We start from the raw sequence: 15830 nt of genomic DNA on the forward strand, positions 1-15830 counted from the left end.
ACTTCGGAGCCCATGCCATCCACAGGACGTAAGTTTACACCTTGTTGCATTAAGTACCATGTGCCCAAGACGTAGATTTATGTCCGGTGGCGTTAAGGGGTTAAAGGAAATCTGCCATGTATTTTTTGAACTCTAAATGGCTGTATGCACCGCAACCTTTTTTTGGTTACAACTTCGATGTGCTTTTGCGATTTTTCTGGCTGACTTCTTTCTTTTTTTGCATGCAGTTTTCACATGCGTATTAATTAAATGCTTCCTAATTTTCTTTTTTTAAAATCTATGGTTGCCATGGTAACATGCGATTAAAACAGATCATACGCATCTTGCAAGTGCAATCCATTTTTAAATACACACAGACTTGAATGGACCATTTTCCTACAAAAAAAAATCACCCCAAAATAGGGCATGCTGCTTTTTTTTATACTCAGACTATGAAATTCACACAGAAAAATCTACGGTGTTGATACACCCTTAAGCTGCCTGTCCACGGGCATTGCAGTATCCCGCGGCGGATCTCCGCCGCGGAAGCCGCCGGCGGGGAGCAGGAGCCAGCAGACGGATCTCCGCGGTAAGGCTATCTAACACAAGGGTCCCCAACTCCAGTCCTCAGGGACCACCAACAGGTCATGTTTTCAGGATATCCTATGGTAAGAACACCTGTGGCAATGTCTTAGGCACCGACAATAATTACATCACCTGTGTAAGGCTGAATTCACACGAACGTATATCGGCTCGGTTTTCACGCCGAGCCGATATACGTTGTCCTCATCTGCAGGGGGGGGGGGGAGGATGGAAGAGCCAGGAGCAGGAACTGAGCTCCCGCCCCCCTCTCTGCCTCCTCTCCGCCCCTCTGCACTATTTGCAATAGGGAGAGGCAGAATGGGGCCAGGGCTAATTCTCGGAACTTAGCCCTGCCCCCGTCCCGCCTCCCTTCATTGCAAATAGTGCAGAGGGGCGGAGAGGAGGCCAAGAGGGGGCGGGAGCTCAGGTCCTGCTCCTGGCTCTTCCATCCTCCCCCCCTGCAGATGAGGAGGACGTATATCTGCTCGGCGTGAAAACCGAGCCCATATAAGTTCGTGGGAATGCAGCCCACCACACAGTCTGCAGGCAGTCAAAGAAGCTGGTGTGGCCATCTTTGTTTCTCCAGACCCACAGGATCGCTTTAAAGGCCAGCTGTCAGGTTTTATGTGCTCTGCCACTTAGGGGTTAATGTTAGGCAGCTTTTGAGAATTACAGGTTAACCTGTGCAGTGCTGACCAGTATTGCAACACGGAGTCCAATAATATTCATGTGGTGCCCTTCGCCTTCTGCCGCAGTCCTAGATGCTGATTGACAGTTTTCTCCCTATGCAGAGTCATAGGGAGAAAGCTATCAATCAGCATCTGGATTGTGGGGGAAGCCCGGAATGCACATCGATCACTAGAATGGGGGTCTTGAGCCCTCTGACGATCCTACCTTACACAGTTACAGGCATCTGTACAGTAGCTGACAATATGTTTTGCCGCTACGTCTTCAGTCCAACTGATGGAGATAAGGAGGAGGAAAAGGGACTTGGGACCCTCATTCAAGTGATTGGTGATGGTCCCCATAGGGCAGCCTGTGGAGAGGTGAAAGATATTGATCTTGGGACAACCCCTTTAAGGATGTGTTCATACGTCGTTTAATGGCTGCGGATTATGTCTCAGATTTTGGTACAGATCTGCAGCAGATTTCAGTTGAATTCTCCAATCCGCAGGCTATGCCCACACCGGGCAGATGTGCTGCTGGTTTTTCCATTTGGACTCACATGGAAAATCCACAGCATTAAGGCCTCAGTGAGGCTGCTGCGGGATGCACATTCTGATAACATTGTGTGCACCCGGGATACTGCTCCCCTGCCCTCTCCTCCTTGGTTCCTCTGTAGGAAAGGAGAAGGGAGGAGGAGATCAAGCACACAAACATCTGCTCGCAGCAGCGCAGAGCGGAGGAAGACAATGAGGAGGTAAGTATTTCAGTCTCAGGGGGACTACTGTGGGTGTCACTATTAATAGTGGGGCCAATATAGGGGTCACTGTTAGTAATAGTGTCCCCTCTATCAGCCCCAGTAGTAATGGTATTATTACTGAGGCCTCTGTGGGGGTCACTATTACCACTGGGGCCAATATAGAGGATACTATAAATACTGAGGCCAATATAAGGAACACTGTTACTACTGGGGCCAGTAAAGGGGACACAATCACTACTGAGGCCACTGTGGGGGTCATTATTACTACTGGGGCCCATATAGGGGATACTATTACTACTGAGGTCACTGGGGAAGGGGGTCACTATTACTGCTGAGGCCACTGTGGGAGGGTCACTATTGCTACTGTGAGGGTCAATATTAGTAATGGGGCCACTGTTGGGGTCACTATTATTACTGAGGCCACTGTGGGGGTCACTATTACTACTGGGGCTACTGTGGGGGACACTATTGCTACTGGGGCTACTGTGGGGGGGTCACTATTTCTGTTTAGGCTAATGTCAGGACACTTACTAGTGAGGCCACTCTGCACGTGGCAACATATCTCAAGCTGACTTACGGTATGTTTACATGTGGCGGAATATCTGCAACGGAAATTTCTGCTGCAAATTCCACAGCATTTCCGCATCCAAAAAAATCTGTACTATTGGTGCGGATTTTGACTGGAAATCGGCTGCATATCCGTGTACCCCTCACCTCCTCCAAAGGCTTCCCACTGCCAGCACTCACCGGCTTCCACTTCCCAGCGGCGCCGCTGATCAGGTGAGGCCACTACAGGCCGCTGGGAACCAGAAGCCAGGGACTGCTGACAACGGGAAGCCTTTGGAGGAGGTGAGGGGCAGGGGCGTAACTATAGAGGATGCAGGGGATGCGGTGTCACCCGGGCCCAGGAGCCTTAGGGGGCCCATATGGCTTCTCTTCTCCATATAGGGAGCCCAGTACTATGAATAAAGCATTATAGTTGGGGCCCTATTACAGGTTATGCATTGGGGCCAGAAGCTTCAAGTTACGGCTCTGGTGAGGGGTATACACGGATACGCAGCTGTCATTTCCAGTCAAAATCCACACCAATGGTACAGATTGTGACTGTTTTTTGGGATGCGGAAATGCTGTGGAATTTGCTCCCTGTCTTTTTTGAAACGCCAGGGGTAAAATCATACGTTGTGCTAAGCCCTGCCCCCTGACTGCAATCTTTTGTCCCGCTTTGATCCCGGGATAATCGCCTTATGTATTTGCATATGCAAGTTGTGTGTGCGCAATACACAGACTAGAGAGCATTGATTTGTTCACATGTGCATACTTTTAATGCCCATTTCGGTCATACTAAAAAAACCTGCGACACGCCCAATTTCCTGCACATTTGTGTACCAAAAGTCCCCATAGAAGTCAATGGGGATGTGCAAATGTGCTAAAAGATGGGTGAGATACTATGTAATTACGCAGGAAAAAGAGCACCTCTTGAACTCATTAGACTAATTAGCCATTTCAATGGCTGGCAGCATTGGAGCCTTTTTTTGGCGTGTGCATATGCATATTCTTGCACGCGAAAAAGCACAGTAATATATGCCGATGCGCGCACAAATAAGCAATGTTCATTGCAGAAATAATGCGGCAATCATGCGCGTGCGAATACACGTACGCTCGTGTAAAGCCGGCCTTAGGGCAGCTTCACACGGGCATGTGCCCAGAAACACACGCGTTAGCGCAACTTATATGCACCCTTGAGTGCTTTTTTTTATGCATTTTACTGTACATTTTGTGCTGCCAGGGATATTTCACATGGTGCTGTGCAACACCCGTGCCTTGATTTAAGTAGCCTAAGTAGATCCAGGTGTGTTCCTTTTCCCATGGAATTGGGCAGTGTAATGCGCAATTTATGTGGGTTTTGGGTGCGCATCTATGGAGCATTAGGTGCGCAAATGTGGGAATGAACCCATTGAAATCATCATATTGCCTGTACAAATACGTCCATATGAAGCCGCCCTTATTGGTAATAATCGGCACAAGATCTGTGCCGAAATTGACCTTCGGTGCAGATGTTGCGTCCACAGCGTGTCAATCATAGCAACGGATTTGCGGCGCGAATTCCTTTTCTTCATATGAGGGGGTGAATTTTTCACCAAAATTGGCACCAAATAATGTGTATTCTGTGGATCTGCTGCGCAATGTTTGCTGCGGACACTCCACAAACAATTACGCCCCATGTGGACATAGCCAAAAGGTTAACACCCTATTAAAGCACATGGACATCATAGATGGCAGCCCCCGACTCGCAATTCCCCTTTATGAGCCGAAACCATAGACTCAGGGTGAAAACACACTGCTGTATGCGGAACTACGCTCGCAGCTATGGAGCGGAGCTGCGCCTGAACGAGGGAAATTTCTTCTCCTTCCCCGGCTTTTCAAACTCCGCGCCAGAGTTTGAAAAAAGCCGCAGGATGAGAGGTGCCGCCCGATCTTCCCCACATGATGTATTCACTACCTGCGGGAAAGATGGGGCCGGTCCTATCTCTTCTCGCCCGTACAATTAACGGGCGTCAATCCCGACAACTTTGTTTTGTCCCGTTATACGGCCGTGATAATCAGGGGATTTTAGCGGAGAAAGACACGCCCATGTGTGGAGGGGGGGCACTTACTATGATGGGCTCTATTCACTCCGTAGTGCGGGCGCAAATTTTTAGTGCGTAATATACTGTGCAAATACGATTGTGTGAACCCCTCGGTCAGCAGAAATCCTCGGAATGACTGCTAATGCTTAAATAGAGGCAGCTGTATTCTTTTCCCAGCGTTGGACGCAGCTAAACTCCCTTCCCCTCCGTTTTTTTCAGCTCCCATGGGAGTCTATGGGAGCCTACAGAATATCTTGTGAAAAGATAGGGCAAGACCTATCTTTTCACGTGCCATATAAAATCGGTCGCTGTTTATGGTTGCCGATATCCTATTTTTCCTGGCGCAATTTTTTTCACGCTCCCAAAAATCGCTCATCTGAATGAATACATTGGAAAGCAAGACCTTAGATGGTCGCAATTTTTGAACACAGCTAAAATAGCCGCGTATATATTGAGGTGTGAATAAGGCTAAAGACATACAGTACATGTGTTATATGGATGACCGATGGCTGCCATGTAACACTACATGTCTGGCAGGCCGTGCCTTTCCCTGGCCTCCGCTGTTTGCCTCGGGTCCCTTGAGCCCCGGCCGCTACTGTCTGAGGGCAGCTTCACAGCAGCGTAATTAACTGCGTGCCGCCCGCAAGTGGCAGTCATGAGACACGCAGCAAGTATGTCCTGGCATTGCGTACTTGCTGCAGGCCGCCAATGGCCATGCACTATCTTGGCATGTATATATGTGTAATACATGACAAGATAGAATGCGCTGTGATCTTTATTGCGGCAATATGGGAGCCTATGGCTGACTGGTAGAGCATATTCCATGTGCAGAATACGCTATAACCATACGTTCGTATAAAGGCGCCCTGAATGGGGTTTTCTCTGGTGAGATAATGACTTTAATGCCAGCTGCAGTGTCCCTGAAGGGTTAATGCCAACTTCCTGGGGTGGCAGAGGGGCAAATAACAGGATTATTCATCGCCCCGGGCTCCTACTATGTACAGGAAATCTATCAAAACCACCACATAGGAAAACTGGCAACCAATCAGATTGCAGCTCTCATCTCTCTCTGCCCCTTTGTAGACTAGAAGCAGCGCTCTGATTGGTTGCTAGGGGTAACTGCCGTATATTCCCATTTTCCTCCCTGTAACTGAGCAGACAAGGACAGTGCAGATACAGAGCCGGCTCAGCAGGGGTCGCTGCGGTCACACAGTGTGCGGCGGTTGGGCGGGGCTCGCGGTTGCCCCGCCCCTGGATTGTATAGCAGGAGCCGGCGGTGAGGAGGCGCACTGTGTACGGAGGAGCGGGCAGGATGGAAGTGTTACCTGTGCTGTGTGCGCTTGGCATCCTCTGCTCACTGGCGTTGGCGGTAAGAAGCGACGGGACCGCGTGTGGGAGGGCATGCTGTGCCGGTGTATACTGCCGGACGGGTATACAGCCCCCGGGGCGGGACTACTCCCTCCTGTATACCTGTGCACAGGTTATAGGTGGGACTACGAGTCCCAGTCTACCTGGATGGGTGCTGCTACCCCCTCTATAGGTGGGACTACTACTATGTCTACCTGGATCGGTGCTGCTGCCCCCTCTATAGGTGGAACTACTAGTCCCAGTCTACCTGGATGGGTGCTGCTGCCCCCTCTATAGGTGGGACTACTATGTCTACCTGTGGCTGGCTATGCTGGCTCATCTTATCCTATAATTGTGGATACTATTGTAATGCATGGGGGAGATATTTGTCTTATTGCATGGTAGATGTGAATACTTTGGCAATCTGGGTCTGCTTGCACTATAGTGTGCCTGCTATGGCAGGGGGTGCATGCACTATAGGTGTGGGGGAGTACTAGGCATTGTATATGACAATAGGTGCTAATACTATAGGTGTGACTGTATATAGCTGGGCTTACACTATTCTGTGCAGGGTGGTCCGGTGAACGTCTTGCAGTGCAGATTTGTTAAGATTCCATGAGAAATCCCAGTATTGGGGTGTTTAGTGTGTGTGTAATATGTTTATATAGTGTGCACTATGGCGGTCTCACACGACCGGATTGGAATCGCGTATTCTGCGATCGCCATCCGTGTGGGGGTTCTGCGGTAAAATGCGGGCATTGATGGGCATGCTTTTTCACCCCCCCCCCCCTCCTGTACATCCACGTGGAAAACCCCACGCTTCTGTGACCATTCAGGTCTTTCGCTGTGGAAATCTGACCTGATTGGCTGAGCCGTTTAGTGCATGCATGGTATGCTGTAAGTCAGTATATTACAGTATTGGATGCATAATATGTGAAGCTAGGTTACCTTACGTTATATAGGCTCCATTCACATGGGGGGGCTTGTGGTGAAAACTGCACCAAAAAATGTCTTGGTGAAACCGCGTGTTTTTACCATGTTTGTAGTAAAATAAGGCAAAAAACACCTTTTAAAATTTTTTTTATTTTTTTTTGCAACCGAACTACCCTATGCGCATGGAGCTTATAGGGGAGCCATTTACTGTACGCTTCGTCAGTATATATTACACTATTGTTTTCTTGCACTGTTGGTGAGCCCAATATCCCTGAGTTATCGTCGCTGGCGCAGGTGAGGGGCTCACAGGTGTATCCACTGCCGCCCCCCCCCCCCCCCCCTCTTTCCTATCACATGACTTGTCCCACTGCAGGTGATGTGATGCCATGTTGGAAGAGATTTCATGAAATGTGCGGAGCTGCTTTCCTAAAACTTGCTCACTTGCGCCATTCTTAGACAAACATCCACACCGAGACTTGCATCAGATGTTATGGACCGTGCGGCGTTTTAAAAGGGGTGATAAGTGTCTTCTGGCTTTGGAAATCCCACCACCTTGCTGGAATAATCGATTCATTATAGTAACAGGATTTCCCGTCGTAAGGCGGGAGCGACTTATCGTTCACAAAGTCAGACAACGGTACGCAAGTGAGCAATAATCGCTCAGTTTAAACGCAAGCAAATGAGAATCATGCGGTTTGTTTAGTTTCACCCGTCATAAAAAAATTGCCTAGTGTGAACACCGTTCAGCATTTCGCATAGGAATGCGTAACGCTGAACGAGCTGCTGATGATGTCGCCAGCTCTTCCGCTAGGGCAAACGAGAATTGGGCACTTATGTCTAAGAGGAGTTTTATGTATATATATCACCAATTGACCCTAAATTCAGAGTGGTCCCAGATAGCTGAGGGTCTCCAGCCTAACCAGCTGTGGATAGGATTTGGCACGGCTCCCCGGCTCATGGAAGGGAAGGAAGTGATTTTCGGAAAGCTTTCCTCCCCTCCATCTGTTGGCATCCGTCTGTGTGATAAGTAGCTGATGGGGTGTCTTACACCCCAAAAAAGTTTTCTCCAAAAGTTTTGAGTTTGGAGCTGTTCCTCTGCCGGCAGTCCTCTGAGGCATGGCAGCGTATTCCTGGTGTCCAGTAACTTCAGGGGGAGGTGCGGCACAGAATGGCGAATAACTTGTAATATATAATTGTGGATTAACTTCAGTTAGTGATGCGGTCCTCGGAGACTGGGGCGACCACCAATAAGAATGGCATGTGGGTGGTCGCCCAACTTTTCTTGAAACCTGAAAGGCATAACTAGCCATGTTTGCCATTCAGAAGTCTAAAAAAGTTGGGTGACTAATTGTGAGGTGTCGGCCATGTTTTTACTTCACCCTGCTTTCCCAGGTCATGTTATAATCGGGCCGGCTTCACACGTGTATTTGCACACGTAACATGCAGCGACCGGAACTCATTGACTTCAGTGGGGTCGCTCACATTTACGTGTTTTGCACGCTCACTTCGGTTGGCGCTCTTATTTTCTGTGTATTTGCTCACTAAAGGTCCCCATGGAAGTTAATAAGAAAGTCGCACACAATACGCAAGAAGTTGCGTGAAGCGCTGTGTAATTGTGCTGGGAAAACACATCTGGAACTAATTAGCCATCTTAATTGCTGCATTTGTTTGCCGTGTGCAAATGAACGTGTGCCTAGTAGGGCGCAAAATACGCTCATGCACGCACGAAATAATCATTCATTCTACCAATGGCAGCGCTCATGTGAAGCCCGCCTTGGGCCACTCACGCACATTCTGTTGGCAAGACGCAACGATTTCGGTCTTGGCGCTTTGCTGCGATTTTTTTACTTTCAACTTCGGAGGCAGGTTCCCGCCTCTCACAGCGGGTTTTGGCGCACCCCATCATTGATAAAATGCGCTAAAATAGAGCAGATGACGCTCAAAAATATCAGTGTTAGAAAACGCAGCAATCGGCGCATGTCTGCGAGGCCCCACGGAAATCAATAGGAGTGTTACACCGCGGCGTTCAAAAGACCGCAGTAAAAAGCGCGAGCTGCCTTAGTTTGAGTACAGCGCGATCTAACGCTTGTTCAGTATCGGACCCATGAAGAGAAAATGCCACGTGGGTTGTAATCTGATGCCACGGATCACCCCGCTCAGCGCTTCCGATTCATGTGTTGAATCTGACTCGAATTTTGTGAGTTGTGTGTGTTTTTGTTTTTCTCGCGCACATTTCAGAACCACATGTGAAATAATGTGCGGAAACCACATCGGAATCGGTCGTGTCAAAACGGGGTAAACTAACGTAAATTAACGTTATTGGCTAAGGAAACGTGTACAGAGGGCCGTGCGCGGTCACACAACCGGTGGCCATATTATCTAGTAACTCTGTAACCATTGATCACTGGGGTGAGTGCAGAAAGAACTGGACCGCACGTCCGCGCCATTGTGTCTGAATGCCATCTGCTTTGCTGCAGCCGAACTCGAAACAATGGCAAACTCCACGTGCGGCCTGGGAAACCGTGAGCGTTTATCTATGGCCCCTAATACTTGGGCAGGGTGGGCTACGGAAAAGTAGCCAGCTACCCCACACTTATGAAAACTGTTATGGTTGCCACAGGCAACCAATCACAGCGCAGCTTTCATTTTACCTCAGCAGTATAAGTGAATGCTGAGCTCCGGTTGCTATGGGCAACAGTCACTGTGCAGCCTTCACTTGCTGCTGAGGTAAAAAGAAAGCTGCACTGTGATTGGCTGACATTTTATACTGCTGAGGTAAAATAAAAGCTGATTGGTTGCTATGGGCAGCAGTCACAGTGCTGCTGAGGTAAAACGAAAGCGGTGATTGGTTGCTATGGGCAACATAGACTTCCTTTTAGACAGCTTTCATAAGTGGTGCCGTTGTACTGTTCCTCAGCCCACCTTATATAAAGGCGCCCTTAGAAATGGAGGATATCATTTTTTTACTTTTTTTTTTTTTCTCCTTCCCCCTTGCTGTGACTTGTGGATTTACATGGGACTGCAGACAGTCTTGTGTATTGGTGTTATTGACCGAGGGCTTTGGTTCATTGCTGTAGGGTTTTTGTAGGTTGCTGATCTTGTGCAGCATGTCGTCTCCTATACTTGCTTGCTTCTAGGTGTGCAGTACCGGACATGACCCATATATAGGAGTGGCGCTGTGCTGGGGACAGGATTTGCTCCTGCATGGAGGAAGTCCTCCGTGTGGAAGCGGAGACCCCCGCCCACAACACCTGCCACCATGTGCAGCTGCAGCCTAATCCACAAGTCAGCGACCGATTATACAATGTGGGGGGGAGGAATATATAGAACTTCTCCTCTCCCCGCCAGAACCGTATAATCGGTCGCTGACTCGTGGATTAGCTGCAGCTGCTCCCTTGTTAGGTTTCTGCAGGATGTTGAAGCTCCTTGTAAAGTTGTGGTTTCCCCTTGATGACTGCAGACCCCTATAGACCCGCTGGACTGCATGTACTGGATACTCTATGGAGCGCCCCCTGCTGGCCTGTACTAGGGGCCTGTTTGCACCTGTGCACAGCTCTACACCAGAAGGCATGAGGCCCCACAGGCTAGAAGGGGTTAAACCTAGTCAGACAAGGCATGCTTGCAATGTTTGACTACCATTTGGCACGGCATACGTTTCCGTGTTTTTGCTTTTTTTTTTTTCCCCTGTGGGACTGAAAAGTCTAGCCTGTTACACTTTTCTGTCCCCCCCCCCCCCCCCCCCCCAAAAAAAAAATTGCATAACAATGCATACCTTTCTCATGGACTGCAATTTTGGGGGGGGGGCGGATATGACTAAGTTTCCATAGGATTGTGTGTTTTGTTTTTTTTTTGTTTCGTTTTTCTCCCCTCCCCCCCCCCCCCCCCCCAACTAAAAATGAAAATGGAAAAAACTAAAATATGCAAATCTTTCATATCAAATATGTTTTGATGCACTTTAATTTCATATTGCACATACAATAACACCAGGCGCACGCTCCACAGCAAAACGCAGCATGTACTTTCATTTTTTCCGCTCGTGAGATGAATTGCATATTCTGCAAGCAGAGCAAAAATCCCAGCCGCCTCTATTTTGCTGCGGGCGGCCTCCATTGAAGTCAATGGAGGCTATCCGGCACACAGCCCATACGCAATAACCCTGCACATGGGCTGCTGGTACCCACGTCATATGACAGCGTGGGAAATACAAATATTTGGGCGGGGGGATTGTCCTGCACATGACCGGCGGCGAGCCGCTGTGATCATCCACGATACAGGACAACAAGGTATGCAGGGCCGCCGTCCGGCCTCACAGCTGAAATCCACTGCAGTCCTCCACTCCGGCCTTATAAATGTACAGGCGTGAGTTGTGGGTTTTTTGTTTTTGTTTTTTTTAAATGTAGTTTTTTTGTATGTGTTCAATGTACTTGAAAGTGCCAGTGTGCATGGATACTAAAACTGTACTTCAAGTGCTACTATGTCTCTTATTAGAGGTATGGGTGGCCTTACTAGCCAGCATAGTGGTATATAACTTCAGTCTGGTCACTTAGCTTCTTGTTACACAGCCGCCTGAGGAAGGGGTACACTGGCACCACTGGTGGCAATCCTGTACCTGGCTTGTAAGCCTTGTGGCAGGCTGTAGTCTGGCTTCGTGTGTTTGTATATAATATGTTGGAGTGGGTGGATATTGGGGCTGCTGATACAGGAGGTTCCTAGTATTATCGGCACCGCTCTGTTCCTGCAGTTGATGCTCACCTCTTGCCTGTTCTGCTGCAGGGTGTTTGTTTTCTGGTTCCTAGCTAGGCCTGCAGGCCGTTTGCTGTAGGGGGCTTGGAGAATGAAAGCCTCTGTAGTGTATGCAGGACACTTTATTTGATACACGAGACTGTCGGATGTACTAAATGATTTGATGTTGCTTTCATTGGGTGTTTGATGGATCTATCTTCTGGAGTGTCCTATGCTGCTGTGAGTAAATGGACCCACTTGGCTTTAATGAGATTGTGTGGGACTTTCACTATGGACGACCTAACCTTTGGATAGCTCATGGTGGGAGCCTGCCGCTCGAGGTCCCTACGGATCACTGTGACTGCTGGCAGTTTAGACCGAGCTTGAAGGAGATGCTGCAGTGCTGACTGACAGCAGGATCTGTTTCTAGCGCTGTCAGCACTGACAGCTGAGGTCCAGAGCAGCCGACAATTCCTATTAACTAGGGTGATTAGCTTCGTATGCAGACATAATTGGACACGCTCAATTCAGTGTTAGCTGTATTTACACTGGCTTTAAAGAAAAAAAGCACATCCCATCTTGGTCCAGTTTAAAAGATTACTTGTGGTTGGAAAGCCCCTTGCCCCAACATGGAATACAGGCCAGACTTGTATCAAGTCACCCAAAATGGCAAAAACTAAAAACATTGCAAGCTACAACTGTTTTTTTGGAGGGACATAAAAGAAAAGTCGACAGCTCGCAATGGCCAAATATAGTCTTATCAAAAAGTGATCCATTATGTTTGGAGAGGTCTGTGGTAGACGAAGGAATAGTGTAAGGAGTTGAGCTGATCACTCGAATGAGGCAGGGTGGACAAACCAATCACAGCGCATCTTTCATTTTACCTCGGCAGTATCAGAAATGAAAGCTGCAATGTGATTGGTTGCTATAGGCAAGAGATAGACTTTGTCCTAGATTGCTCTCATAGGAGTGGTGCCGGGCTACTTTTCCATGGCCCACCCTGTAGAAGGACACTGGACCCCTTTTGAGACATGTGTTGAGCTTAGATATAGTTATATTGTAACCAGTTTGGTTTCAGAAGTCAAGTTGAACAATTCCTCCATTATTAATCAGATGTTCGGCTTCCTTCGTGTTTCTTGGTTCCATCCTTTGGCCCATTACAGACCCATCGCTCTTGTTTGTAAGCGGCCTATTGTGGGTGATGGACTCTCTGCAGAGACTCTTGCTGAATGATAATGATGTCATCTAGAGATGGGGGTTTGTTCTTCCATGAAAGAAGCGGTGACGGCCCTCTACCCATCTCCTCACTCCGTGTCCTGACTGCACAGACTAATGAGTTGGAAGCCTTTCAGTAGACCGCTTTGTTGGACGAGCTCCAGTCCGTGTACTGTAGGCTGCAGATGTGCCGCTCGCGTCCCGCAGATATATGGGCTTGGAAGCCTCCTGTAAGCCTGCAAATCACCAATACTGAGGACATGGCAGGTAGTTTGTCCTTGGAAAAGCGTGCATATCAGAAGACATAGCCGAGACCGGTTTCGTTTCCACTTGGCAGAAGAACGAGACTTGCACACCCAAAAGTAATGACAGCTGCTTCATGAACACTTATCAACCTGGACAATAGTGACAGCTGGGAAGAGACCACTTGAGTACAACAAGGGACGTCTAGAAGTGGCTTACTAATAACATCCGTGGTGATGGTGAGCGATAACATCCTTCTCACTCTTAAGTGGGGCTTAACTTGTAGAATTTGTTCCCATATTGTCCAGTGTTGAATCCACTTCTGATTTAGGCTAAAACTGTGTGGTGCCAACCTTCTGGCTGCAGACAAACGATGGGATAAGCTGGCTTTTAAGAGTCAGACGCCTAGTAGAAGTGAGGTACACAAGACTGCTGTCGGAGGCTTGGCATGTCCTATTTCTAATCTGTGACGTTGACAGGAATTGGACGTGTCTGGAGTTTTTCCTCGCATGGGTCCATGTGCATAGCATCAAGAATTAAGAGGACCCCAAAACTATTCTTAGAAGATGAAGACGCTTCTTGGATGAGCCATTCTGTCACCAATATTGAGAAGGTTTGGAAGCGGTGCAACCTAAGAGTCCCACCTAAGTTGGTACCCACCAGTCGTATGTACTGAGATTCCATGATTGGAACATATAACCTTCCTTAAATCTGGCATCGACTATTGAGTAATTGGGTGTTCTCATTTGCAAGCTGACTTAAAGGGAACATGTCATCACATTTAAGCCGGCACCAGCAGCTTTTATGCATGTATTTCCCAATAGAGGTGATTTGAGAGACGTGTGTTCAGAAAGGAGCTGCTGGCTCGCATGGACAAAACCCTAGTAGGAAGCGCAGCTCCCCGGACTACCCACTTTGAGCCCCATAATGTGGTTTATGGGGCTGATAGAAGTGTTTGGATGTCTTGTTCCATCAGTGTTGGGTAGAAGCTCTCTATCTTGTTCTTAAAGAGGCCCTTGCACCAGTTTGCAGCAAATTAAACCAATAGCAGCTAGATATAAAAGTTGTGGGCGTTCAAGCTCTGGTTACATGGACAAAAAAAAACAACTAAAATTCTGTGCTAATCCAGCCCGGACCGTCTGATATCCACAGTGCGCTCCCACTGACAGACAAGGTCTAACTGTTTACTGCACCCCAACTTTGGGGTTTTATCTCCCCTGTAGTTAGAGGTTACCAGAAACTTTGGTACTGTTTAAACTTTGAAGACTAATCCTCAGGATAAGTCCTCAATAGTTGATGGCAGGGCTCCACCACTTGGGATCCATTCTGATTAGCGGTTACCTACACCAGTGTGAATAGCGCTGCCAGCATTTTTGTGGGTTGATGATGCATTAAATTCAATGGGAGCTATTACTGCAATAACAAATTGGACTGGTGCAATATTGTCAGTACTGACTGTAGGCCGAGGGATCCCAAGTGGCCAACCCCTGCCGGTATTACTGTAGCATGTGTCCACATAAGGTTTTTAGTAAAACCCTCACTAATTAAGTGTTGCTGACCTAACCTCAGCATAGTGTAAAGGCTCATTTAGACACGATTATCACTCAATTTGCTCAAAAGCCGTCTTTTGAGCGATAATCGTTGTGTAACTGCACTGACATCATGAATTTTCGTTAAGCCATCGCTCATTGTTGTCTTTCAGCATGCTAAAAGACAAGGATGAGCCTTATCAGGGATTCACAGCGGGATACAGCTGATACTATTGTTTCAGCTGTATCCCACTCCCTGATGACAGCCTGGGTATGAAGAACAGAGCTGTACAGCTGTGTTCTGCATACCCCGCTGGGTTGTATAACAGCCGGGCGCTTCGAGCAGAGAACAGCTGGATGCAGAAGACAAGTGGCCCCGCTTGTCTTCTGCATTCCCCGCTCAGTGTGCAAGGTCAACGTTTGAGCGATCACTTGAGCTGAAAATGGACACCAATTATCACTCAAGTTGCTCAAAAAATATCTTTTGAGCAATAATCGTTGTCTAAATGGGCCTTTAGTCAATGGTAAAAGTTTCAAAAGTCCTGGGCAGCTCCTTTTTTAATTGTGACAACATACAAGTTTGCAGCCACTGATTGCTTTATGCATATGTTATGGCCCACGTCTCCGGTCTCCTGGCCCTCACATTCATCCCAGTTCTGGTGTCTCCATTGTCCTGCTGTTAATGATTGAAATGTGATCTGCTTGGCTGGAAGGACTGGATGATCTCCTATTCACGGCCCTCACCTGATGCTCTGTGTAAACACATCCCAGGGTGCTATCGCTTACTGTATTGTCTGTGGATTGGATCACATTTCTATGGCTCACTCCTGGAGGTTATTTAATAAAGCCCTCCAGCCTCGGAAAAGCGCTGCACCTGTAAAGACTACAGTGGACTATGGGCAAGTACGCCAGTACATACCCTCCCTGCAGCAACCTATGGGCTGTCATATTAACGAGTAGTAACAGCATTGTTAGAAGGCAGACCTAGATCTATCAATGGTTACCATACAGCCTGTTTAGAGGTGATGCCTAAAACTAATGAAGGTTGAAAAAGCCCATTGCAGAATCCGATGCTTCTTGGGTCTACCGAGGATGGGTAGATGCCTCTACAGCACCACTGGATGTCAGAGGTGATTGTTTGATGCAGACTTCTCCATATCTTTCTGGATCTTCTTGTAGCTGGACATATCTTGAGGTCTCCTGTTGTGTATGGTGATGTTCAAAGCCTTG

The 15830-nt window shown here is 48.0% G+C and overlaps 1 protein-coding gene across 1 annotated transcript in view; it reads left to right on the forward strand.

The window, feature by feature from the left end:
• Window positions 1-5866: 5866 nt before the first annotated feature.
• SDC1 (syndecan 1) overlaps window positions 5867-15830 on the forward strand; it is a 39179-nt gene continuing 29215 nt past the window's right edge. Inside the window, exon 1 of the mRNA XM_066596883.1 lies at window positions 5867-5980. Coding sequence (XP_066452980.1) covers window positions 5924-5980 — 57 coding nt within the window. The 5' untranslated portion in view covers window positions 5867-5923. The remainder of the gene's footprint in view (window positions 5981-15830) is intronic.

The sequence above is a fragment of the Eleutherodactylus coqui genome, chromosome 1 (assembly GCF_035609145.1).
Source record: "Eleutherodactylus coqui strain aEleCoq1 chromosome 1, aEleCoq1.hap1, whole genome shotgun sequence".
In the NCBI taxonomy this organism is placed as follows: Eukaryota; Metazoa; Chordata; class Amphibia; order Anura; family Eleutherodactylidae; genus Eleutherodactylus; species Eleutherodactylus coqui.